Source organism: Diadema antillarum, unplaced genomic scaffold (genome assembly GCF_040938485.1).
Source record: "Diadema antillarum isolate AM-2024a unplaced genomic scaffold, OU_Dant_1.0 seq00000345_RagTag, whole genome shotgun sequence".
NCBI lineage: Eukaryota > Metazoa > Echinodermata > Echinoidea > Diadematoida > Diadematidae > Diadema > Diadema antillarum.
Genome location: NW_027271356.1, coordinates 218966 through 246130, shown reverse-complemented (window position 1 = coordinate 246130; position 27165 = coordinate 218966). Strand labels below are relative to the sequence as shown.

General features: G+C 39.5%; 1 protein-coding gene across 1 annotated transcript; it reads left to right on the top strand.

Moving 5' to 3' along the window:
• On the top strand, window positions 1-27165 carry LOC139730969 (uncharacterized). The gene is made up of 19 exons (XM_071641849.1): window positions 1-895; window positions 7602-7632; window positions 11798-11914; window positions 12554-12683; window positions 13020-13085; window positions 13524-13589; window positions 14230-14371; window positions 15063-15102; window positions 15695-15768; window positions 16109-16182; window positions 16866-16976; window positions 17391-17437; window positions 18046-18250; window positions 18934-18995; window positions 20572-20658; window positions 21412-21523; window positions 22235-22432; window positions 23188-23241; window positions 24348-27165. The coding sequence occupies exons 1-19, from the start codon at window positions 559-561 to the stop codon at window positions 24678-24680; spliced, it is 2286 nt and encodes a 761-aa protein (XP_071497950.1). The 5' UTR covers window positions 1-558; the 3' UTR covers window positions 24681-27165.

Here is a 27165-nt window from a genome sequence, read left to right as displayed (position 1 = left end):
AGTCAATAGTTTCGTACTTAACGGCGTGAATAATATCCAAACCATGTTCAGTGACAAAGGAAGGGCAAATGCGAATGAGTAGAGTAAAGCAAAATTGTTCAAAACGGCGTGCGCTTAACACAAAATAAAGGCTGAAACAGAAGACTACGTATTACGCACGGGTGAACTCCTCTTGCTGCACCGCACCAGTCTGTTCTGTTTATAAAGTGAGCAAAACTTTTGGTAGGCTCAGTGCAGTACTGGTGGGCTCGTTGGTATTACAACGAACGCCGTGACCACCGAGACCAATGCTGAGTTACAGTTGAGCGGTGACACAATTAACCCTGGAATAGATTTTATGAGATTCTTTACTGACATTCAATTCTACTTCATGTGGATGCACCACCGTAGGATTGTAATTAGTTCAACTGTTATTCATTTGGCTTGATATACATCTAGATCTGACTTGACGACAAGCGAGCGAGTTTTTGCTGGCTTCTCTCGACGTCATCATACGTACGTAGTGGCTGCTGCTCCATCCGAGGCTAATCAGAGAGAGAGAGGTCGTCTGCTGCAGCGATGCCTCCCGTAACTGACGCGATGAACAGAGAGGAGGACGTGCGCATCACGTTCGCGGAGACCGACGAAGTTATTCCGTCGGCCGAGAACTTCGACGCCGCTGAGCGGTATGTGATTGGGTCCATGCGCCGCTCAGTTCGCATGAATTCGACGAGCGAGAAAAGTGCGAAAAGGCAGCTGTCGTCGCAGATTTCGGACGCAATTAGCGAGGGAAGCCAAGAAGGCGACACGGCCAGCGAGAGCGAGTTCGACGAACAAGCCGCCATAGCCAAGCACGTGGAAGACAACGTTGTTGGCAAAGATACGGTCTTTGCAAGTCACTATGGCAAGAGGCAGGGTAAATAATCTTTCATAAGTCATATAACAACCTCACAGCTAGAAAGAGTAACAAATAATATAGCTGAATTATTAAGGGTGTATCGGTGGCGCCTTTTATTTTCATGTATTCTACAAGGAGTCACTGGGAGACTTAGACAGAAAGATCCGTCTTTATGGAAGAGTCTTTTATTCATTTCATTTTTATATATTTTGGACGTCATCACTCTCCTCCGGATAGGAGGGGATCTGTGAAGCCAGGCGCAATCTCCTCGGGAACATTTCCCCAACGACCAGATACGTCGAAACAGATCGATCTTTCGGTCAATAGGAGACTGACTCCACCACACATATTTTTCTTATGGAGATGCTTATTTCATCCGTCAACATGTAGGCCCTACATATTACTTTGTGCATATTCCAAGCTGCTTTTTTTATCATTTCCATTTGATCTGCTATTACTTATGTTCTTGTTGTTACAATCATCATTACCGGTATTATCATCGTTATTTATGTATTTATTAATTCCATTGCTTTATCTTCAATATAGTGTGCCTACTAAAATTAGATCATTGTCAATTACTGTTACTTATTTGTACTGCTGCTACAACTATCAAATCGATTATCTGTGATATGATATCTCGTTCGACAACAAATAAGTAATTGTTAGATAGTCTTTCTATTCTACTTTTAAGTAGCTAAAGTACAATGCCGTCGGATTGATGAGAGTTAGCATGCATTCAATTCGAGAACATGAAACCATATCACGTCATCAAGTAAATCGTTTCTTGTGTTGAAGTTTGCCCTCAGCTCAGTCCAAAAAAACGTATACCCAGAAGTCGGCAATTCAATAGCCACGTCAAATAGGTATTGCTCCCTAAATTCTTTCACAAGGGCCGACAAAGGACCCACGCGTGTAGACAGTGTGACGTCATGTTTTCTCCCCGTCTCCCATTGTAAACACGGATCCCACGTTTTATAGACGGATATTGCTATCAGTACAGATGCATCACCAAACGAAAGGCATGGCATCGCGTAACTTGCCTTATCAATGTTCAGCGAATCGTTGAGACGTTATTGTTACAAGATTTCACAGGTATTTACGACATCCAAGCCAGAATCTGTGTATTTATTAGTGGGTTTGTTTGATTCCGACAGAAAGAGAACAAATATGCGAGTTTGCCTCTCCATGATGTTTGGATTTTGTTGTGGTGGTTTTTCGTAATTTGACGGCGATGATACGATATGTAAGAATATAGTAGACTGGTAGCAGAGGTGGATCGCTCCGTAAAAGGTCGGTCATCAAAGATCATCAATCATATGACCTTTGACCTGAAGTGTTCGGCTGCTGTCAATTCTGATGTAGCTGTCTGTCAATGATGTCCGTAAGTGGCGCAAAATAAGTCGGAGGTGTTGAAAACTTTCTGTTTACTCCATCCCCTTTTGTTTTGATAGGATGGACTCTACAATATTCAGTGAAATCAAGGTTCGATTCGAGACATTTTATGCTTAACATGGTCATATCACCAACAACTAAAACACGTAAACTTAAAAAGCGAATGTAAAAGAAAACCAGTCGATGCAAACAGAACACGATGCCTGATGTCACAGGAGAGCAAGCCATTTTCCTTCCCGTTTCGTATCCAGTAAAGATGAATACAGTTCATCTGCAATCTACGGTATTCGTGGATGGTGGTTATCCATAATACGACAAAAGTGGGGGGGGGGGGGGACAATACCAGCCTGAACCTGTAAACAAGCCATGCCACATAAGCTGAATATAGGTACGTGAGCTCTATTGTATCATTTTTTTTCTATTACTAGTATATGGCATGTATGCACAGATCGTATTACATCACGGCGTGACATAAAAGATTGTTCTTCCGATTGTGAGTAGGCATACACCAATTTTACTGTTCTTTTTTAATTCATCGACTCAAAGTGACGAAGGATTCGTCTTTATTTTTTGCTGTACAAAATAGAAGAGAAGCTTACTCGCAAAAAAGCGATGAGGAAAGAACTTCAAGACGTCCAATTTTTGATGATTATTAACTGAGTACAACTAAGTTATTTTGCAGTGCTAGTTAATTGTGGTGACAGTGTTGAATGGTCTTCTATCGGTCTGATCACAAAATCAGGGTGTATATACTATATAGCACCTTATTATACAAGACGAGTGTTGTAGCGCCGTGGACGGACGATAATCGAGCAAGTACAGTGCAAACTCGTCAGCCTGCTTGAGTTTTGGGTGATACTGCATACGAAGCCAGGTTGTAATCAGCTTTCTTTCAGGCGTATCCCTTTTAACCAGTAGCGTCGCTGCGGTTCTCACAAAGTAGCTTTCAATATTGATAGTAAGCTTCGACGGTATGCAGTTAATGCACGATCCCATTAAAAAACGACGAACTTGAGTCAAAAGAGGCTGCCAAGCGTGTCGTATCTCAGCGCTCATCTGACACTGCCTGAGAGATGTTTTATAGACTTTAATAGATTAGAGTCTCTTTGCTCTGCCTATACTTCATGGGCCATTTCGGTCGGATAGCTGCTATAGAGTGTGGGTAGGATGGTGCCCGGTTCATGGTACTTTACCACTGCATGCCTACAACCTCTGTTCTTGGAGGATATCATCAAAGTTTAATTTACCATAGATGTTAAACAGATTCATGGATAATGACTGTCTAATATATCAAGATACATGATGTATGAGTGTATAGAGTCAAGATATAGGAGTGTTAGTTTGTTTGCCACCTCTTATAGCCGCCAACCTTCTGGTATACAGAAATTAGCTAACATGAGACCGTTATATCGTTTACAAGTTGATTACATCCTTGATCATATCCGCTGTGTACGGCGTAGGGTCCTATACCTTGCCCAATTCCAACACTGATGTTTCCACGTTTTCTTTGTTATCTTATGGTATTACACAAAATATGCTTATCACATCCAGGCCACAAATTACACTTATAATAACTCCTAACCTAACATAATTGCGTAACATTGTAACAGTCTGATTTCAGAACGCTAAAATTGTAAATGATCGTATCTGACCATGGAGCTAAAATCCATGGTCTGACGGTATATATACCCGTTGCGGTTTTGAAATGACTCCCGGTTATAGAACAGTGTTTTAATTATGCAGACAGTGGTTAATCACTTCCGAGGACACAAGGATCTCTTCCGGTTATCCTCGATGCATACGGATGTGAAATGTCGTGGTGTATATCATAGATTTGTAATTCTTTCTCGTTGTAGAATACAACTATATAGGTATCATCTTGGTATTAGTCGGGGGCTTTAGGGCATAATATAGGTTGGTTGGTTCAAATTCGTCCAAAACACCAGACTTGGCCCACAAGTTACTTGTATCATACAGTACTTTTTCGAATTTTGCTCGGGTGCCAATACTGGTGTCTCTTGGGGCGGCCATATATTGGTTAAATCCGATATGAACGCCGTCCAAGTTAAAGGTCAATTGCAAATACAAAAGCGAAAGATCGTATGAGAAAGTGTTTCTTCTGAGGAGGGGTTTTGGTGCTAGAGAATGTGATCGTGATGTCATTTTCACAATTCAAGGCGAAGATCACCTGTTATCGTCTCTTTCAAAGTCAAGTTTGGGTCAAATCAGGCAATTGGGGGTATCTTTTTTAATGACCTCTTTAGGTATCTCACATCCTTCCACTGAATATGTAGAACGCCTCTAGTTTTTGGTCCAATATTGCTTGTTTCCAACATGGCCGCCATCCGGTGTGCATCCAACGTGCTGAATCAGGGTACACTGGCAAAGGTAATATCACCTGCACCTGCATGATCAGGTTACAACTCTCTGCCAGCAAGCGATGATTCAGAGTAGCCTCCTGCTGAAATTGTTCTAGATCTTATACCCTCGATCTCTTTCAAGCCAGGGCAGCATCTGCATCTTCAGTGAAGCACGTGATATGGAGCTTACATCGCAGGGATCAACACACAGATCTTCACAACTAAACTGGATGGACATCCCGAGGTCAAGAACTTACAGCGTTCTTATAGATCATCAAAGTCTTCCCATGGCAATATCTTAACAGTTTAGATGAAGACAAGCTGGTCGCTGTGATGGGTGCATTGCACATCGAGGACAGGACGAGATAATACAGTGACTCGATGTGGGCTACAATCCTTTCTCAGGCAGAGATTCTGAATTATCGGATCGTACTCAGTCTGCACAGTGAGATGAGCACCATAGTGTAAGCGGTGTAATGCCCAACTGTATAGGACCTGTACGTCCTATTACACTGTACAGTGTTTGCTCTACAGGCAAATATACTCCCAAGCCGTGTCCAAGCACCTCAGGATGTCAGTGGACCCTGAAAGTCGTCATGGATGACGTATTACGGCATATCCAATATGTATAGGCTTGCGGACCCCCTTAAGACTTACAATCTGTTAAACATACCCTTATGGCGTCACCAGGTGGGGATATGGTACCAAGTACAATAGTGGTATACCCTTAGTGGTATGTAATGATTATTTCTTACGGAGATCTTACACCATTTGGAAAATAGCAACAAAATAATACTGTCCTGACTTACAATAAATTCACTTAAACAATTAATGTCAGATTTGGTTGTATTTAGTAGTGATCTATAGTATACTTTCGAATCCACCTCCCTCAGTTTCAAAAACATATAACAAAACAGATAAATTGAAAATAGATATTAGTCAACGAAACAAAAATTCTACATCCAATTGATTTCCAAACTTTCTTCCATCCCAATATACTGCAAGAGATTGACAGTTTATAGCAGGATAATTGTCAGCATTTCCCACATTTTGCACTGCATGACACTGCTTTGTGTGTAATGATGTGGGGAAATGGAAAAATAAAAATGCATGTTTATGTATTTTACAGGGAATCAGTTCCGGTCTGTTGTCTTGGCAGAAATGCATCAATCTTGCAATGTTATTGTTTCCTATCTTTCCCTCCCATCACGAGTAAATATGGGATGTGTTGATCAAAGTTGGTGTGATGTCGGAATATGTGAAGCTGTATTGCAGGTGGCCTTCCATTTTGTTGTTCTCATTATATCGACATTATTCAACAGACTGGAACTCACCAAGATGCCTCTTGAAATATTTTCTGAAAAGCTTCTGCTTGATTCCACATGAGCGGATGATTATCAGTTGCCTTTTTGCTATCATCATCTCGTGTGAAACAAATCATTGTTTCTCTTCAAAAGACAGCGTGTCAATTAACCTGCACTTACGTTTGGTGCTCTACACAAGACATTCCAACCCACCTCCACCTCCACCGTAGGCGTTATGGTTTATAGAACGGGATCTAAACATCTCTCATGAAGCGAGTCTCTTTTTTTTTTCTTTTCTTGTCATTGCTTATCGTTTCGTTTCGTTTCTTTTCTTTTCTGTTCCTCACTTACAAAAGCTTAGCATAGAAGCATCCGCGTGTATATGTTTACATTTTCCATCACATGCTCGTAAAATTTGAATTTTCATGTACGCATTCTGCCTGCGAAACAATTACCAACAACTTTTCAGCACAGTACATGTTCCAAAACAAACCATTAATGGTTTATGTATAATTCATTCGGCATAGTGATTTATAATTAATACAATCCACGTACTCGAACAACAATAACAACAGCAGCGCCATTTGTCAAGCACAATGAGCGTGCTGTACACACTGAATAAGTTGACGTGTATAGTCACAGAGAGCATGGAGGCTTCACGTGTATGGAGAGGCCTTGTTTCACCAGGGAGGTCACCTCCCTGGTTTCACCAAGGAGCTACTACTCAGCATAAGGTCCTAGCAGCAGCTCCTTGGTTCCACAAAATGTAATTATGTTGTGCGTCTGCGAGTACATACTTATTGTTGAATATTCGGCGTGGTGGTATCATAATTATGAAAACTAATGACGCTTTACTCAGGGTATATACTGACGTCATAGAGGCATATTTAAAATATTGCATGGGGATGTGACTTTGAAATAAGGTAGCTCTCATCTTTGTGTTCATATGGGTTTTGTGGATGTGCTTTCATTTTTTTTTTCAATTTTCCGCACGTCATCCACAATATGTAACAAATGACATAAACAATCCTGCAATAACTCCGTTTGCGTAGGTGGGTGCGCATAAAGTGCTAATGGGAGAAGTGATAGAAAATAAACATTGAAAAAGTGTTCTCATGCTCTAATAATTCTTTAGACAATAATTTCGCGACATGAAGTCAATTTATATGACTTCACTAATTCTATCGGCGTTACCTCAGCATAAAAACATCAACATGTAGGTGGCCCTATATAACAGACCGGATGAGTCATGGTAATCTTACACATCTAGAGCAGACCTCCGTTTGAATGTGAAAATGTGTAGTCATCAAGCGTCTGGGACGAGAAATAAAGAAACAAAAATTCCAGCACAATGCAACCACAAGGAGAGAATGAGAGACTTTCCCTTTGTAAATACCACATGATGATGTTGGACAGGACTATAACCACTTCATTATCATTGCCTGTTCAATGTTTTGATAATGTTTTCTATATTTTTAAAGATTTCTTCCGAAGTGAATTTTACGTCGTCAAGGCTGTGATTCGACGTGATTTGACAGACATTCATGTCAGAAATCGTGCATGCAGTTGATAATATTTTGTATATGACACAATGTTTTTCCCTTGTGACCGCGTCATAATCTTGATATCAAATGATTCCAAATCTTCTCTTTTCCTCCTTTTCTGCAGTTGTCTATTGCGATTACACAGCATCGGGAAGGTACGTATGTCTTCAAAGAGGTTTAGTATTTGTTAGTATGATATAGTATAATTTTATGATCATAATTAATAATCATAAGGATTGTAAGTGGGACCATCAGTGTATAGGGACGAGAATTCATTTAAAAAAAATAAGTTTTCAATCCCTGCCAGCCAAATCAACCAGCAGAAAAAAAAAACATGCAAAAGATAACAAAAGAAATAAGTTAAAAGATTCGAAATTTGCAATTTGTCACAAAGTTTAGAGCTGATTGAGGCTCGCTTGATATACGACAGCTGAATTTGCCATCTTGCAGACAAAATTCTTGTATAAGATAGCATGACAAATTAAAAAACTTGTTTACCAAAAGTCCGATCGTAAACTTTTCAACCGGGGCGTAAATTTTTGTAGATTATATAGTGAAAACAAACTCTGAATCGAAGTAAATTTGAATCGATGAGTTAAATTCAGGCCACTGTTCAGACGAGATCTGGTGGGTGTTTCATGAAACTTTTTGTCGGTGATTTACACCGACAACTGTTAAAAGCTACTGAAATCCTTGCGTCTGATTGGCTGGTAGCAAATTTGTCGGTGAAAACCTCCGACGAACTCGTTGATGAAACGCCCCCCAGGACTATTGAAATTACAAGGCCACGATGCCATCACCTCATGGAATTTGCATATTTTTCTTGGAGACGATACCACAAGTAATCGTGTGAAAACATTCAGTATCAACTTCTTTTCCATCATATAGAATGAAAGCCTCTTCCTTTTTTTTTTCAAAGTAGAGGGAGCATCATAAAACGAAAGAAGTGTAGGCCGTGAAGGTTGATAAGAAAGGGCAAGAATACAGAAAAATTACAAAGTATATGTCTGACATCTGCTGCCTGCAGAATATTCTGCACGAAGAAAAATCCACCACTCATATCTTGTGGAGGGTCTTGCCCTCGAGCTTGAAATCCATTCACATTAATAGTAGCAAAAAAAAAAAAAAAACTGCCGAAAACTGCTTATAGTAGTACACAACATAGCACTGGTACAAGTAATAATACGACTGACCATTTGTAACCATGCTAGGGATACGATGACTTCTCCCTATTATTATGATCCCCTCTCCAGGTCAGCCCGACCTTCAGCGTCTAAAGGAACATTAATGACATGCTTATCTTGATAGGTTACATCACACCATAGCCGTTGGTAACCCTGCCTTGAGTGTAGCTTATCACAAACATACGTTCCGCTTTTGCCCAGAACCGACCAAAGAGGGGTTTCCCAGTAACCTTGTTATAAACTATGGGTAATTTCAGAACATTTTATTGACCAATGCTGAATCAGTTAAGTTTTTTTTTTTAATAGTAATAATGATGGTGAAAGTAATAATGATAAGGTCTTATTTACCCAGGGTAGCCTCTTCAGTGTTGTTATACCTTATTTCTTTTAAAAAAAGTGAGGATGAAAAATGTGAATGAGTTGTAGTATGAAGTGTCTCGTCACATCACAATGACAGTGATGAGTAGTCAATCTGACATAGTCTGTATAGATAATGATATATCTGAGTAATCACAAGAAACAGCTCCGTTATTCGTGGAGTCGCCCATTAGCTCTCAAAATATTTGTGTTCGAAGAAGTTTGATAGCATCGTCTTGGCAATGCTCAATGACTCATCAAGATTATCGATAACTCCAACTCGCAGTGACTGGCAGAATCTTTTGGATGTGACCGTATAGGTCTAAACAGTACAGGTGGCTAAATTTGGATGCAAACTGGCCGAGACACCATGGAGTATTTTCGTACAAACCGGACAACGACTGGTTCGGGTTGGTATTTGTCTGACGTCTAAGAGATGTATTTGATCTCGTGTTGACAAAACCGTAAGAGGATTAGGAAGCGCAAATGATCAGGGGAAATAAAGCAATGTCTTAGCTGCTAACTCGGAATTTCTCTCGGAAGTTCCACCCAGAAGAACAAACTGAAAAGGCCGGAACAGCGGCGCAATTTCGCTGGATGTTACGGGATCAGGCATGTCGTTTTCGTTACCACCAGTCTGGCCTTAAATCCCCAAGCTACGGGGATTACAATCCCTATATCCGTGCTACAAGACATTTGGCACGAGCTGTTCTCATAAAGGCCGCTTCAAACTTGATTAAATGTCATTTCTATGTAGCCTGAGCATCTCTAAGCTGTTTTTGGAGCAAGGTGGTTCAAAGCATTGCCCCTTCCCTTCCCCAGCTGAGCACGTCGTGACCCTCACGTGTCGTTGCTGTGGGATACCGCTCTAAAGTAAGACTTACTATATGTTTCTTCTTTCTCCCACATACGGGAAGGAGATGGATAAGAGAGCCTGAAGTGTTAAAAAACAACAACAAAAATGCACAAAGACAAAATGCACAGTCTATTTTTAAACACACTGTAAAGCAAATGTTTTTTGTCATATTGTGAAGCAAATCATTCTTTTTGACACATCATTGTGAAGCAAGCGTTTTCTTTTGACACATCGTAAAGCAAATTCATCATATCACAGTGCAGACATGATAATTATCATTTGACTTTGTTTAATTGTTGCACTACACACTGTGTAATATAGTACTATGCAATCAACGGAATAGAAAAGTCTACCTTGATAATCTCCAAACATATTAATGTTTCCGTAACGTTTCTGAGGTACGAAATTTTGATTCGTTGCATTAATCCGCCCTAAATATTAGCTATAATTCAACGCGTCCTAATATACAGACACTCGAAGTAATTGGCGATGTTTTGGTTGAGGTATAAAGAGGGGTTTTAAAAAGACCTCCAAAGTCCAGATGCAGGGCTGGACACTAACCTTGCTCTTTGGTGGCTCGTTTGAGCCACTAAAATCTTTGACTTCGAAATTTTGGTGGCTCGAAATAAAATGAAATACTGAAAATTATCTTTAACCTTAGCTGTCCTGTTGTGCCACCAAAAGACAGCATTTTGGGGAGTCTGGTGGCCCAACATTAACCATAGTGGACCCGGGCAACCGGGCAGTCGCCATAATGTCTAGCAGCGTCGTTCTTCCAAAAAACTGGGCAATTAGGACATGATTGTGTAAGAGAAAGTGAAGAGTCGGAAGACGCGACTTCCGCATCATTGACAATGTCTGGCGCGATACTCATCGCATCAATCTTATCGCCTCATTTACTGACGATGGCTCATCACAACGGGCGCTTCAATCATTGGCGTCACATCGTTGTGAGCTGATGTACATGTGTGTGTGTGTGTGTGTGTGTGTCCGCTTACACGACATACTTGTATTTTTTATTTTTTTATTTATTTATTTTTTTGGTGGGGGGGGGGAGGGGGTAGTGATAGTAAAGTAGTATAATAAGTGGTTAGGAAGGGTAGTGATATTAGATGGGGATGGGTTTTATTTAGATATAATGTACTTCCTTTTTTTTCTTTGGTCATTGCTGTACTATTGCCACTTTATTTGTCATATTGGAACTTGAAAATGTATAATTATTTCAGATATCTTGAAAAGAATAAATCCTTTAGGTTTGTATACAGTAATACCAAAGAGAACTGATGCATATTGTATCAATTGATTTGAAGTGAATACATATCATTTTTTAAAGTATTTGTATCATGATGTAGGGAGGCGTGTATGTGACATATTTGTGTGAATTCTACACGTGTCATCTTACATTTATGTGGGTTGTTCCTTGCACCGTTCTTCAAATGGTCAGAGCTATAGTTATTCTTAGAGGAGATACTCAAACGTCTGCAGAAATAATTTCTTCTCGCGGATAATCGATGTTACATACTGTCCATTTAATTTCACCGAGAGAGGATGTACATCAGGCTGCAGTGAGACGATAGATCAAAATGTACAGCGATTTGTTTTTAAGGCTGCCAAATCGATCGTTCCTGATCGAATCTGCATAACTCACTGCTCTTTTAAACCAGATCTCGCAAGATTGTCAATATGATACCCGTATTGTTGATTACAGACATGACACCATACAAGATGCCAATGCGATCTCCTAACTCTACTGCAATGTAAAAAAAAAAGGTGCATTTGGCAACGTCGAATCTTTACTTCTAAACCCGAATCGGTCAAAAGATGTGAAAATGTGAATTGATAGCAACTTTAAAAGGATCAACTGGCATAAACTGTCTTTTCTTTACATACAAACCTCTTTTTTTTTCTCTCTCTCTCTTTTAGGGCTGTCAAATTCATCGAAGATTACATCACGGAGCACGTGCAACCACTGTACGCCAACACCCACACCACCACAGGACTTATGGCTCGGCAGACAACCAAATTCCGGAAGGAGGCTAGGTAAGCTGAGGGATTAGAACAACATATCCTATTCATATCACAGGATCCAAGGTCCAAGACCTTTGGCAAATAATTGGCACATTTTGAAGGTGTTGGGTCAAAACATAGCGTACAAATTTGATTTCATGCAGGTTGATGAAAACAAAGTACCCCCCCCCCCCCCCATTGTTATTTCGCATTTAAGCAGTGAGGGATAACTCCTTGGATGCGCAATATATTTTACTATAATCCCCTTGATTCCAAATCAAGGCATCACTGCATCCCTGAACTCGGAGATATTATACGAGGAGATAAATCAGACATTTTTGAAGTCATTTTTTTCTTTTCCTACATACGTCTTGTGGTGTAAATTTTACTTTAATTTTCGTGTTCGGAAACCACCACGAATGCGAAGATTTCTGCCGGAACTTCCGCACGTCGACTATAATCTCCACGAGCTTTACGTGTGTCCTGCAAAGTACGTGATAGAATTTAACGGTCATTGACCGTCTACTGCCGCCACCACAGTAATCTTTCAAGGATATAACTACCATACTGTAACATTAAACCTGTCTTACTTTCAAACACCTGTAAGTGTGAAAACTAACAGTGTCTGTCTGTGTGTCTGTTTACTCCTTGTCTTACGATACATCCCGTTAGAGACATCATCAAGAAGTGCGTGAACGCCACCGAGGAGGACGCCCTCATCTTCACCGGGAGCGGGACGACGGGTGCCGTCAACAAACTCGTCTCCGCGCTCATGCTCAAGGGCGCCCGAGCCAAGAAAACGGTATGTCGCTTGCTAAAACAAAACAAACAAACAAACAAACAAACAAACAAACAAACAAACAAACAAACAAACAAACAAACAAACAAAAACCCAAACAAACAAAAGCAATGATAACAACAACAACCAAACAACCAACCAACCAACCAACATTCTTTAACTCTTGACTCTCCTTAATGTACTAGTAATCAACGAATAAGGGTCACTGGTATAGTCTGCTCTACCTTACCGTAACACTACGTATTCTTAAATGCTTTAAACAACAGGTAGATAGCGTGAGAACTTTATTTTTCTCTTACTCTCTTCCTATCTCTCTCTATTCGTCTCTTTATCTCACAGGTGGTACTCGTTGGCCCGTATGAGCATCATTCCAATCTTCTCCCATGGAAGGAAACTGGAGCAAAGGTAAATAAGAATCACGTGGGCCCCAATGACGAATAATAACGAAGGATCTGTATGGGCTGTATAATGGTTTTAGAACTAACGTTTATCATAAGCTGCCGAAACCAACTACTGAGTTTTCAAACTGTATTGTATTTCGCTGAATACACACAGACCAGTCATCATTATTACTATTACAGTGGACTCCCGTTATAACGAAGTCCTCGGGACCGGCAGTTTTCTTTTGTTATATAGAAATTTTGTTGTAGCCGAACAAATAAACAATAACAAAGCATAGCGCGGATAATGGTGTGGCCTGAATTATTACTTCGTTTTAACCGGAATTTTGTTTTAACCGTGTAACGGGAGTGCACTGTATGTATAAAACCGTGAAGGGGAGGCACAATATCATCTGCAGCTGATGTTGTTTTCATTTGTATCTTGCTGTATGTTTATTTGCAGGTGGTTCGTATCCGTGACAACAGCAGAGGTCTGATTGACATGGTTGCCATGGAGGAGATTTTGGAGGTGAGGCACTTTGAGCCGTTGCGACGGTTGCTCTGTGGTCACATAAAAATGTGCAGAGTGTTGAAATTCCTTCCTTTTCCTTTTTTTTTTTGTCTTCGTTTCTCCTTAGTTATGTGCTTACCAGGCGGAAGAGGGTTTTCGTTTATTGTCCACGGGTGTCGAGGGTTTTTATGTTTGTGTGTGGTTCGTGGAGCTATTTATATATGTGTGTGTGGGTGTTTGTGTCTGTTTGCACATTCTTACGTTTTAGGCGAATGTATATTATGCGACGAAATGAAAAACAAAAACATAAAATGTGCATGTGCGTATTGTGTAATGCATGTACCGTAATTTCGTGAGAGCGGTATGCGTTCATGGATTTTTTTTTTTGTACTCAAGTGTACGTTATACATCATGATATTCACGAGAGTGCATATGGATCTAACATGTCGTATTCGCGGGATGGTGGTGCTGAACCTTCTGAGTAAAGTAAAACCCCAAAGCAGTCCTGTGTGGACTTCGACTGCGGGGAGCTAGAGAAGATAACGGGATATCCGTCGTCTGATAATCAACATTCGTCGGAAATCCTGAATTCACCCAGAAGCCAGTTCAGTGACAGCTCACGGTTTGTTGTTTGCTTGTTTTTTTATCACTTTCTCAGAAATACCAGAAGAAGGGCAAATTCATGATCGGTTGCTTCTCGGCTGCGTCGAACGTCACTGGGATCATCTCCGACACTCACGCCGTGGCGGCGCTGTTGCACAAATATGGCGCCCTCTCCTTCTGGGACTACGCCACTGCAGGTAAAAACATACATCACTCACACTGTTCTCCCCTGATCTTCATTGATTTCATTCATATCATACATGGAATAACCCATTGTGGGTATAACATGAAAATAGACAATACCAATGTAATTAAACAAGAAAAGCAGCAATTTTCAACGATTCGAATACTGAAATAGTCTCTTCAATATCGATGAAAACAGACATAGACACACACACCGACAGATACACCCACTTTTTATGATATTCTTTATTAGAATTTTGGTTGCTATTTTGTTCACCATAAAGCTCATACACACAAACAAGAAACAAGCGAACAAATGCACACACAAACAAAATGGAAATAAGAGAAGATTGAAAACAACTTTAATTAGAGCACTTTCAATCAATGCCTCTTCCAAGGATACTAAGTATAAATATAGTTAACAGAATCTATTTTCCGTGAAGTACTGCGAAAGGAATGGAATACATGTAGGAAGAAAAACAGAGAGAATAAAGAAGGTGACAAGGAAGAAAGAAAGGATGAAATTCGACGGAGAATGGAGGAGGATGACTAAAGAGGAGGAAGTGGTGAAGGAAGTAGAACAGAAAAGGAGAGACTGTAGGCAGAAACATTTTCCTCTTTAATTACGAAGCAATAGCCTATTCGTTGTCTGGAATCGTTTGATTTTGTATCAAAGTTGAAGTTTCAATTTTTTATCTTCTACAGGACCGTATCTTGCAATCGACATGAATCCGGCATCAGATGAGTAAGTATTTCCTTTAAACGCAAAATAATTCTCTCATTTATTGGTTTTAGAAAAGCCACAAACTTTGCTCCGTCAACACAAATGTAAGCGATAACGCGCCTATAAAATGAAGAATGTTATCAATACAAATTTTCGTAAATGAAATTAAGAGAATGACTGTAAAAAAGGGCATGGATTGAAGCAAATCAAAATTATACACCTACCCACTGTCGGTCTTCTCTCGAATGCTATGCCAGGATAATGTAATCTCCCGCAAGAATTTTCGCTTAAGAATCACCTTTCCATGTCCACAAGATCTGAGAAGTCCACATCGTACAAAGGTTTGGGATTATTTGGAGATTCATTATTCGACAAAGTTGGCTCACTATGAGTGTCCACCTTTTAACCAACAACACTGCATCAATCTGGCACAAAACATTGTGTGCCTGTATGGATGCTCCCGATCAGACGTCGAGAGCTATAAGATTCTACCTATGTCATAACGCAGAAAGGGTCAATTGATATCTATCAATACATGGCATGCCAAATTAAAAAAAAAAGACAAACAAACAAACAAACAAACAAAAACGTGCATTATCTATTCCTCCCTCAGCCCCAGTGTAGACTACAGCAAGGACGCCGTGTATTTGTCTCCTCACAAGTTTGTTGGTGGCGTGGGAACACCCGGTAAGTTGCGGCCATAATTATTATCTTGATAGACTGCTGTAGAGACATTTGAGGTCATGTTGTTCCAAATGGTAACCTAGTTTTCGTCTTTTTTTTTCTTGCTCATGTTTCATGCAATATCTTAGTCATTTAGTCCGTTCAAAACAACTTTATTGTATATCGTTCTTATGATTTCTTATGATATCTGCAACGCATGTATTAGGATCACCATCATAATCATGTATAAGGTAAAGTTCATGTTTATTACTGACGAAAACAAGAAGTTTTGCGCGTTGCTTATTGTTAGACAAAGTGACGTAGTACAATTTAATGACACTGATGTACTTGGCTTTCAATGCAGGTATTTTGATTGCCAAGAAGAAGCTGTTCGTCAACTCTGTCCCTCACTCCGTAGGAGGTGGAACCGTCTTGTATGTAAGTATGATGCAAGCAAACATCTACGTGTACTAATGATGAGGAATGTTGGATGGCCTAACTGATCATTGTGAATTTCCTGTCGATAGCGTAACATCAATGTATAAGTGGAGAACAAGCACATATCCTATGTTTTCTGGTTCTAAGAAATGTTTTTGTACACTGATTTCAAGTTGTGTGTGGAAGAGCAAAGAACATTGCAGAAGCGTACACGTGCAAGTTATACCGGAATAATTATTTACACTGTTTAGCACTAATACTGAAGTCAAGATAATTCTTGTTTTCTGTGGTATCTTACGCTCATGTGATTGTTGTTTTGTACATTCCTGGTTTTATAATAGCAATGTTCGAAAGTGGAAATTGGAAAACAAAAAGTCGCAGACCGTGGGAGAAAAAAAAAAGTTAAATCTTTCAGCAGTTATTTCTGTAATTTGTGTGCGGTATCGGTACGAGATATTCAACTGTATGACTTCTATGCATCCAAAAATAGAGCATGATTTTTTTTTTTTCCGATTGAAGGATAGACATTAGAGAAACCCACCAAAAAATTGATATGAATAGATGTTGGCCATATTGGTGCAGTGGGGAGGGGGGGGGGACGTACCAGTATTTGTGGTTTCTTCGTTGTATCTCGTTGTTCTCCTTGCTTAACGCATAGCTCGATCTACCTTCGTTTTTACCAGGTAACGAGGGAAACACACCACTATGTGGGGAACATCGAAGAGCGAGAGGAGGGTGGGACGCCCGCTATCGTCGAGTCGATCCGAGCTGGTCTCACTTTCCGACTCAAAGAGGTAGAGAAACAGAGTAATAAATTGATGTATAAATAGAAATGTCTACGATAATGGTAATTCTGCGTTAGGTGTTCGTCTCACCTAAACAAAACGTGCTTCCCGAGACTTACTCATATAAAATGCCCTCTTACAGCAAGAAGCGCCCAGTCTCTTCAGTTTCCAATCTTATCCCTATCTTATTTGTTCCAAGAGAAAAAAAAAATGAATGGCGATCAAAATGCCTGCCACGATTTGTCTTCGATTGCGTTGATTCGTAGCAATTTGATCTATACGCTAGATGAACGAATGAATAATGATGTCCGTGGAATACTTTTGCTTATAACATGATTTTCACATTCACTGTATTGCGTGTAATGTTTGTTGTGCTGAATTCAGCGAAGTAAAATGTTTCCTTTTTAATGTGTTTCATTGCAGTCCATCGGAACAGACTACATCGAAGCAAGAGAAGAGGAACTCACGAAGTAAGTCTCTTGAAAAGCACAACGCAAACTATGAGAGAGAGAAGAAAAAAACGCAGACAAGTGTGAACACCATACAGAGCATGTTGTTATCTTGTGAACATAAATTAAACACTCTTATTAATGCACGTACATGTTGTGTATGCAATGCCTGTAGTTATGTTCATTATGAAACATGTTCCCCGTGTGAAATAGCACACTTGACATCGGGAACTTTTATTTTAATTTTTATTGTTTCATTTGGAAAGTCACTGTCAGCAAAATTTTCGAAAGGGAACGGAAGGAAGTGAACTGACGCATAACGGTTAAAGTTTACTTATGAGTTTACTAAACTGTATCATATTAAGTTTACTATATGATAGATGAGTTGTAGTCATTCAAGCTTAACTGGCTTTTATAAACTCGAATTTGAGTGTGTTACATTAATATGACCTGTGAGACTCATAAACTGTTAGTCAAGTGATTGATCAAGAGCCAGAATGCTTGTGAGGTACAACTGTACTCCCCCCCCCCCCCCCCTCCGACGAAACCTCGGCGAAAAAGCACACGTCTCCCAATTTGTGACTACTTCCTCTCATCTCTGCCCCCATCTAACAAAACAAACAAATAAGGCTTGCCTTCATCAAGTGGAAGAAGAACCCGAACCTCATCTTTCTGGGCAGTACTCGGGCCAACCGCCTCCCCATCTTCTCCTTCATGGTAGTCCACCCGAAGACCGGCAAGATGCTGCATCACAACTTCGTTGCCGTCCTCCTCAACGACCTCTACGGCATCCAGGCCAGGGGAGGATGCGCATGCGCGGGGCCGTACGCTCAGGTAATACCTCTTTTGTATCTGTATGGAGCTATTTCATTTGAGGATTTGATGTAAAAAAAAAATACACTGAAAACCAACTGTAAGATCACCAAGGCAAATTCGAAACAACAACAATGACGACGACAACAGCAACAACAATAATAACAGCAGCAGCTGCTAGAGTAAAGTGGAACTGTATTTAAAAAAAAAATATGTAATGTTTACTGATGATATTGACGACTTTGGTTCAGGCAGATTCGATGATGACAGAAAGACTAATGGGATAGATATATCTTTCCAAAGTGTGCATTGACTGCGATGATTGTAATAGTAAAGCAGATTTTCAAGAAATATTAATACATCCATGAATCTCTTAGTATTATTGCTTCTGCGATGTGATGACGAAAAAAAAAGTAATGGTGATATTGGTAAATGGAATTCAAGTGTAGTTACCTTAATACTGTAATATCTAACTTAAGTCAATGACAGTTTTGTGACAGTGTTATTAAAACGTACAATGTATATTGACATGGAAGAAATGGGTTAATATGTGTTTATGGGTGTGTGAAGGAGAGAGAGAAAGCAAAGACATTAAACCTTTAGGGGCGGCCGACTCATAACGCTGATGCTGTTGCAGATGGTCGTCCTGCCTGTGGCAATGAAAGGTTTAATAACGAATGAATTCCGTCCTCTCCTGCTTGCAGGACCTCCTTGGGATTGACGAGGATCTGGCAGAGAGATTCGTCTTCTTCCTCAAGGATGAGAGGTAAGGAAAGAAGACACGAGTAACGTGCCCCCGTCTTTGTGATCTCTCGAAGGGAAATTGCTCCAGATATGATAATTATTTGGTTTCATTGAATGCAAAGATAGAAGTAGAGCACATCTGTTCAAATTGTAAGAATCTTTGAAGTTTTGGTTAAATCCATGTACCACCTTTGCGTGATTAAGAAAGGCTACATCAGTTCGTGCGGGCACAGTAGCGGAACGATTTCTAAAGAGAATTCCTCATATTGATATCATGTTTCAGCACAATGAAAGAACACCTTATAAAGGCGGCTGAAATTATATTACCTGTAGCAAAAGTCAGTAGATGGTCGAGAAAATGTATACAATTCATCAAGAAAAATAAAATCAAATTTGCGGAATTATCTCTATGGATATTTTCTTTGTATATCGGTATCATTGTTTATCCATTTACAACTTATTAACGAATTTTCCGATTTTCCTCAAATTTTGAACTATGTTGAACTACTTTTTTTCTGCATTCGCTGTATTGACCTGCATATTTTGGGGGTAAATTCACCTCTAAAGTGTACACCTGATCTTTCCTAACGTTAAGTGACATCAAACTTGTGAGTTTGCCTTGGGTCCAGGTTACATTTATTTTTTTTTTTTAAACGAAGAAACGTGCAATTAAAATCTATGTTAAAAATATCAATATTGAGGAATTACACCCTTTCATATCAAATTGAATGCCAGTGGTTAATCATTCATAAAAACACTACCGTAACGTTGACACACACACACACACACACACACACACACACACGCACACACACACACACACAAAATAAAAAATCAGTAGAAAATTGCGTTGTGTTCAGGTACAGACTGATACAGCTTTCTAACAAAATTTGTGATTTCTTAAATCAAGACGAAATATTGTTTTCTGTACCATGTTTAGTTGCGTTTCTTTTTTCCATTGTATTAGTCTCACAATCACCCTTCATGAGTAGCCACCTTTTGTGACCTGTAAGTAAATGAGAGATAAACCGATACATTGGCTATAGAAGTAACTAGAGCTTTAGGTTTATCGTCGGTTAAAGATAATATAAAGTTTTGGTACCTAAAAGTTTCCCTGAGTTTCCTTGTCTTAGTTTGTGTTTCAGGTTAAAGTACCTTTCATATAACTAACACTGTGAGACTTACTCGCCCCAAAGTGCTCTCATGTCTTAGTAATCACGCAATAATGGTTTCGTACAATACGTGTATATTGATTGTCGCGGTAGCGCGTCGAATCAAACTAACGGCTCGTTCGAATTTTTCAGAGCCCGCTCTGCTCTGGTATGAAACCATTATTGCATGATTACTAAGACATGAGAGCACTTTGGGGCGAGAAGTCTCACAGGGTTAGTTATATGAAAGGTACTTTAACCTGAAACACAAACTAAGACAAGGAAACTCAGGGAAACTTTTGAGGTACCAAAACTTTATATTATCTTTAAGCACGTAGGTGGATAGATTGACGGTTTGATCAATGAAGTTTCATGAATAAAATTCTTTGGCGCTTTATTAAAAAAAAAAAAAACTATTTACATTGATATTTTTTTCATCCCCGTCAGTGACGAGTTGAAGAAGAAGAAGAATGGTACAAGTCACGCCGAGTACAAGAAGTTAAAGAAAACGAAGGGTCCACTGGAAATCATGAAGTAAGTAAAATAATCTATTTTGATTTGCCCTGTCCTATCTTTTCACCTCGATGCGCACTATGTCTTATTCATGACAAAATTGTTGTGTGTGCACCGTGTAGGTATCATGTGAAGATGCCACGTATCTATCATACTTATACGGTTGACATGTCCGATATCACAATGCCATTATTGCGCGTGTTTGATATGCTATCAGATCTTGGCAAAGACCCCATGACAATTTTTGCAGTATACATGCAATACGTACATACAAAATCTGGACAGTGACCCGCCTCGGACGTCCGTCACAACAAAATGGCCGTCGTGTTTGCCACTTCGAGAGCTCTCAGGATTCACTGTGTATAGGTCGGAGAGCTACAGTTTGGGCCTGTATTCCTGCGCCATCATGTCTACGTGAAATGTCAAATCAAAAGCTGTAATCACACTACAATAAAAGCTATAAATAAAGCCGTCACAGAAGATACATGTAGATGGATATATGTCAGCAAAAACCGCAGGTTTTGTATCCTATATTAGCTTGAATCTAATACACATTATTTAAACTGTTCGTATAGCGATCCGTCAAATCACACATTTTCTATGTATCATGTAGAATGATTTTTAATTATTGTACCTGAATGTTTGTATATGAAAAGAACTTCTTTATTGAAAAAGAAAAAAAAATATGCTAGTACTCGTTGCTCAAATTCTAAGAATTTTTGATGTTGTATAGGCTATTTTTCAAGTCATCTTGTCCACCTTGTGTTCATGCAGACCTGGGTTTGTAAGATTGAACCTGCCATTCTTCTTTTCTGATGCTGTCATCGACTATGTTCTCGAAGCCGTTGACGCAATCGGCCAGAACGGCTGGAAAATGCTGTCACAGGTAAGGGGCTTACTTCGTCATATTCTCCTTGGTAAAACCTGTGACAGATAACCACGATTTAAAATATATATATATATGTATGTATTCAAAAATAATACTTGACATTTTTTCTTCAATGCAATAGTGTCTGAGACTTTTATGATTACATTGTGCAGTAATGTGCAGTACCATCCGTCAATGCCATAATGGATAACGCAGGGCCGAGTGGGCTCCCCCCCCCCCCCCCCACACACACACCTTTGAAAACGTGGCGCCGGTCATGTAACGGGCTTATTTCTCCTTTTGCCATTTGGTGACATACCGAATGGCAGTTTTTCGGCATTAGCGCTATAATTTAATCTGTTATAATAGATTAAGGGAAAACGCATACTATGTGCTGTTTAACTCCAAAGACAACCCAAAGCTGTGCACGCCCTACCAAGTCCCTTTTACCACTGCTCGTATTGTTTTGTATATACAACTGAATACAACTAATTCGTAGCATATCGACATTTTCGTGACATGTTTCACATTTTACCATGTTGCATTAATTTGTCCCTTTTTTTAAATAGATCATTAACGGTTGGTAAAATCCAATTTTGAAAATGTTTGGTTGCAACGACATATACGAGTGCACGACATTTAAAAACGAAATAACGATTACTAGTATGTCATAATATGAGACAAATATAGAGCATGAACAAGTAGTAATATTGTTGAATCATCTTTCAGTACAAGGTGGACCCACACACATCGGAATGGCAGTACGTCGGGACGGTCAAAGATGACACCGTTCCGGAGAAAGCCTCGGCGGAGGACAGTCTCCTCAAAGCCACCTTCATCCAGGGCAAGTTTAACGCCCCGCCCAGCCCTTACATCAGCGCCAAGAACAGGGCGGCATCGGAAAGACCGGACGGAGAGAAGTGGAGGGTGAGTGAGGAAGTTCTGTGGTTTGCGTTTCCTCCATTCACTTCATCTCTTCATGCATCACCTTCCCTACCTTCAGTCTATCACTCCTCCCTTCTCTCCCTCTCCCTCTCCCTCTCTCTCTTTCTTTCTCACTCATATCCATAACGCAAAGTTGTCAACAGTATCGATTTTTTTTTTGTATTGTAGCCCAACAGCACTTCCCCCACGTTGCGAAACATAACAATACGTGAAGAAGTAAACAATCCCTGGTTTAAATTTGCTATGTGTTAATTTCAATACGGCAAACTAGTCTTGTTCAAGCCACGTGACTGCATTTAGCAAAACCATGCAAAAAAATGGTCATTAATATACTTCAAACATACAAATTATAGAGTAGGATGATAAAAATCCAGACATTGGAATAAAGAACAGACTAACATTATAAGCATAAATAGCAAACAATTCATATGAAATGCCACACTGTCCAGATTTTACAGAACACAGCCCAAACTTGCCTTCACTACAGATGATGAGAAATTTTTACATGGTTAAAGGTAAATACCCTCAACGACCTTCGCGAAGTATTGAGGGCCACTTAGCAACCCTCCCAGAAGATAACTTGCACACTTGCTCTTTTCCTGCCATCTCGGCTGCTGCGTTATGTTTTGTTCCCCAGCTGCTGTAACTTCAAAATATCTCGTCGGTGTAGAGAGGGCGGCCTGAATGGTTTCCTAATCTGATGACTTTTATTTTTATTCTTCCCTTTTCGCATGCAGCAATATCTGTCGGAAGGAGAGCGACTGATGACGGAGGCTGGACACCAGTTCCAGGTAACAGACTATTTTCATGATATATTCATATATTTCATATACTAAACATTTATATATTCATATATTTCATATGTTAAGCATTTATATATTCATATATTTCATGTATTAAACATTTATGTATTCATATATCTCATGTGCATTTCTGTAACAAATACAACTCTCATGACGGCTAAGTTTCTTGACAGAACTACCGATTACAGACCCGCATTGCACAGCGGCAGATATGGGCAAATTATGATTAATTTGCTCAGGGAAGTGCAAGCGATCGTGACAAGCCCGAATTCACGAAGGTGATACAAATGAAACCATGGAGCGCCAAGTGTCGCATGGAATATTTCGTTACGAAATCAGTCATTTCGTCCATGAAATGATTATTTTGCAACGAAATGACCGCATTTTGTAACTAAATGAACATTTCGTCTACAAAATGATAATTTCGTTAACGAAACGGTCAGTTTGTCGACGAAATGAACGCATTTTGTAACTAAATGAACATTTCGTCCACAAAATGATAATTTCGTTAACGAAACGGTCATTTTATCGACGAAGTGACCAATTTCGTAATGAAATATTTCGTGCGACACTCGGCGCTCCATGGTTTTTGTCCATGGTTTAAACCATGGTTTCATTTATACCACCTTCGTGAATTCGGGCCGACTAGGGCTTACTCGATGAGCTACTCTTTACCCTCCTGTTACAGAGATTTTTTCAGTACAGGTGGCGGGTTATATATGATTTCATTGGGGCACCAATTGGGCACCTGAGGAATTGATTATTATTATCACTGTTACCCGCTTTGATGACTCTTTAAAAGAATTACATTATGTATCAAGTACAATGTATGTCCTTTGGGAAAAATCTGCCTCACTTTTAGCGTGTTCATTTTTTATGTATGCGCAAGGACTCCGTATTGTACGATGGATGTTAAATTTTTCAATGCGACATGTCAGTTTGGGGGATCCGTACACACATACAAAGTACCATGTTGTGGGCATTAAGTAGTTACATGTACTTACAAGAGGGTAATTTACGCAAAGAAGATAATGAACTTCATTTCATTCGTTGCTTATTATTACAAATCCATCATTTTCTCGCATGTTCCCCAGTTTCCCAAGGACATCTTGGAGGATCCCGTCGGCGAATGTATTGGAGACGAAAACTTGATTTGGTTCATGAGGCCCTTCGAAGCAGCCTACCATATACGGTACCCAGAGGCAGACCCGTCCGATCCCATCCCGGGCACCAACGACACCGATGGGGCACCCGGGGCAGCGGGAAATGGCTCCGCCACCGCCGATCCCAGAGCCAACCTGAGGAGGGCGCCCTTCAAGCCCAAACGTTACACCAAACGAAGTCTGTCGCGGCGGTTCTCGCTAAAGAACAGAGGCCGCAAGTCAGGGAAAGGGCAGAGGTCGAACAGGTTTTGCTCTATTATGTAAAGTGACCACGTCTTCGTGTTGGTTATATTTGTGCGTGTGCGTGTGCGTATGTATGTGTGTGTGTGGTTTTTTTTTTCTATTACTTTGAATGGAACAGAATAAACATCGTTGAAAAACAAAAAAAAAGTGTGTGTGTGTGTGTGTGTGTGTGTGTGTGTGTGTATGTGTGTGTGTGTCTGCCAGAGTGATATTAATTCTGTTCTGTACTAATGCAGAGATGTACTACAGTATGCGTCTGAAAGACGATCCATGGAGTTCACTATTCAGGTAAATTGACCTGAGGAATAGAGCGCAAGTATAATCATCGGTCAAAGACAAGCTGTTGAGTTTCAAGTGAAATTGTACTCGCAAATGTCATTGCATCGCTTTGGTTTCGGGTACTAGCTGAGAGGTGGTCCAAAGCAGTGTTCATAGTGGTTTTAAAACTCACTGCGACAAGGTTGATTTTTTTTTTTTTTTTTTTTTTGTAGCTGTGTCTGCTACCGTTCTCACCCATATCGACAAATTTTTATCGATATAACTTGTATCTTTGTAAATTTGACTTCTGCTTAACAGTAGACATTCCAAGAATCTTGCGTCCTCCACTGTTGTGTAGATTTCTCTATGTCTTTTTTATTATTATGTGCTTTGTACTATTTTATTTCAGCTGAAAGAGGTACTTAGGTATTATTGAATACTGATTATCTTCGGCTGGTAGTCGATGTTAAAAGCCCCTTGTCGTACTGCCACTTTTATATTCACATTCGTATAGTACATTGTAATGCATGCATGATAATCATGATTGTGTTCATCAGAGAAAAGGGGAAAACGAAGATGAAATGCTGAAGAAGCGAATTCGTTCATCAGATAAAAGAAAATATCACATATTCACATCATGACGCAGGATTCACACATCAGCTAGTTAAGCATTTGATATTTATACATTTCGACGTTGAATGAAACAAGGCTGCAAGTTGATACTACTTTTTATATACAATTATTTCATGTTTGTGAGAAGTGGAATTCTGGGATCTAATTGATGGAAGGCATGGAGTTAGCAGGCTGGTGGAATGCTAGCAAGTTACTTCATGATTGATTGTAAATAAGAATTATTGCTATACGTCCTGTATTCAAGGAATTACTGAAATGAATCGTAACGTGCCTAAATTTTCATCACCATGTTCTTGCAAAATCTGTAATATTCGTATAAATACCTAACTACGCCAATTTACATCTATATGATTACATGATATAATAATATTTGTATCGCAAGGAGCATATCTTGCCGTAACGAAAACACGTTACTTCTGAAGCAGCTATCTATCACTGTAAGACTTCTATACCCTAAAATCCCAAATGTCGTGTATTTAATCTTGCGCGGGTGATGGGCAAATTGAAAACAGATAATTTTGAATATTTACAGGCAGTGTCGAAGGTAATTTAAACATGAAATGCGATTTGTTTGTTATCTTATTCAACGCCTGTATTATAAGCAGATTTTGTTTGTTATTGTGAAATAATAACCCATAACTCAAAACAGTAATTATTGTTTCTTTTACTGCGAGGGACGTTTGCAAAATGCACTGGTTCATTTGGGTGTGATAGCGTGTACTTTGTGGTGTTTGTTCTATTAATAGATCATTTCTATGATACCATTTATGATACGTTTACATCAACTAGATATTCAAATGTGTTATCAAGTACCAAACATTCGTGATGTATTGTATTTTGTCAGTAATGCATTTCTTTCAGAGAAAAAATATGTGACTGATAACAAGATATTAGAAGGTACGAATGTTCATGTGTATGATTTTTATGGAACACGTTTGAACGGACGAAGAAATTCTTTGTCGGAGATTTCTTTGGATTTGTGATTGATCAAGTGAATCAAAGTCTTCTTACAATAAAGATTATCTTGAGTTCTCTCCACTCATTGCCAACATATCTTTCATTAAGTTAAAAAATGGAAGATTAAGTCAGTCTGCCAAAGAGAAACTGATGCTCGGTGGAATTGAAAACGAAATGAAGTTCTTAAAGGATCAGCTGTTCTTATTCTCATGTTCGTTGTAATTGTTGATGCTTTCATATTGGAGAGAAGGAGAGAGAGAGGAAGAGAGAGCGGGAGAGGTCGTATGTTACCGCATTTTCGGATAGAAAAGTATGCAGAAGTATAAGGAAGATACGTAAAGAACACCAAAAGTACCAAAGGTATGATGTCATGTCGCAGTATTTTGTAATAGCTTCTTTTGAAATCATGGTTAGCATTTGGCCGGGTGCGTTTGTTTAGAACTGGTTTCCACAGCTATGAATGCTTATGACGTCACACTTAAGTACTCTTTTCTTTCCTCATTTACTATTGCCTTCGTGGCTATTTGTATCTATGTACTGTTACCCTACTGTTTGTATATATTCATAATATATTTAATGTATAGCAAGGGGACAGTTACTCAATGTATGTGAGATAATTGCTTGTGAATACGCTTGCTATGGAATAAAGATATCCTAA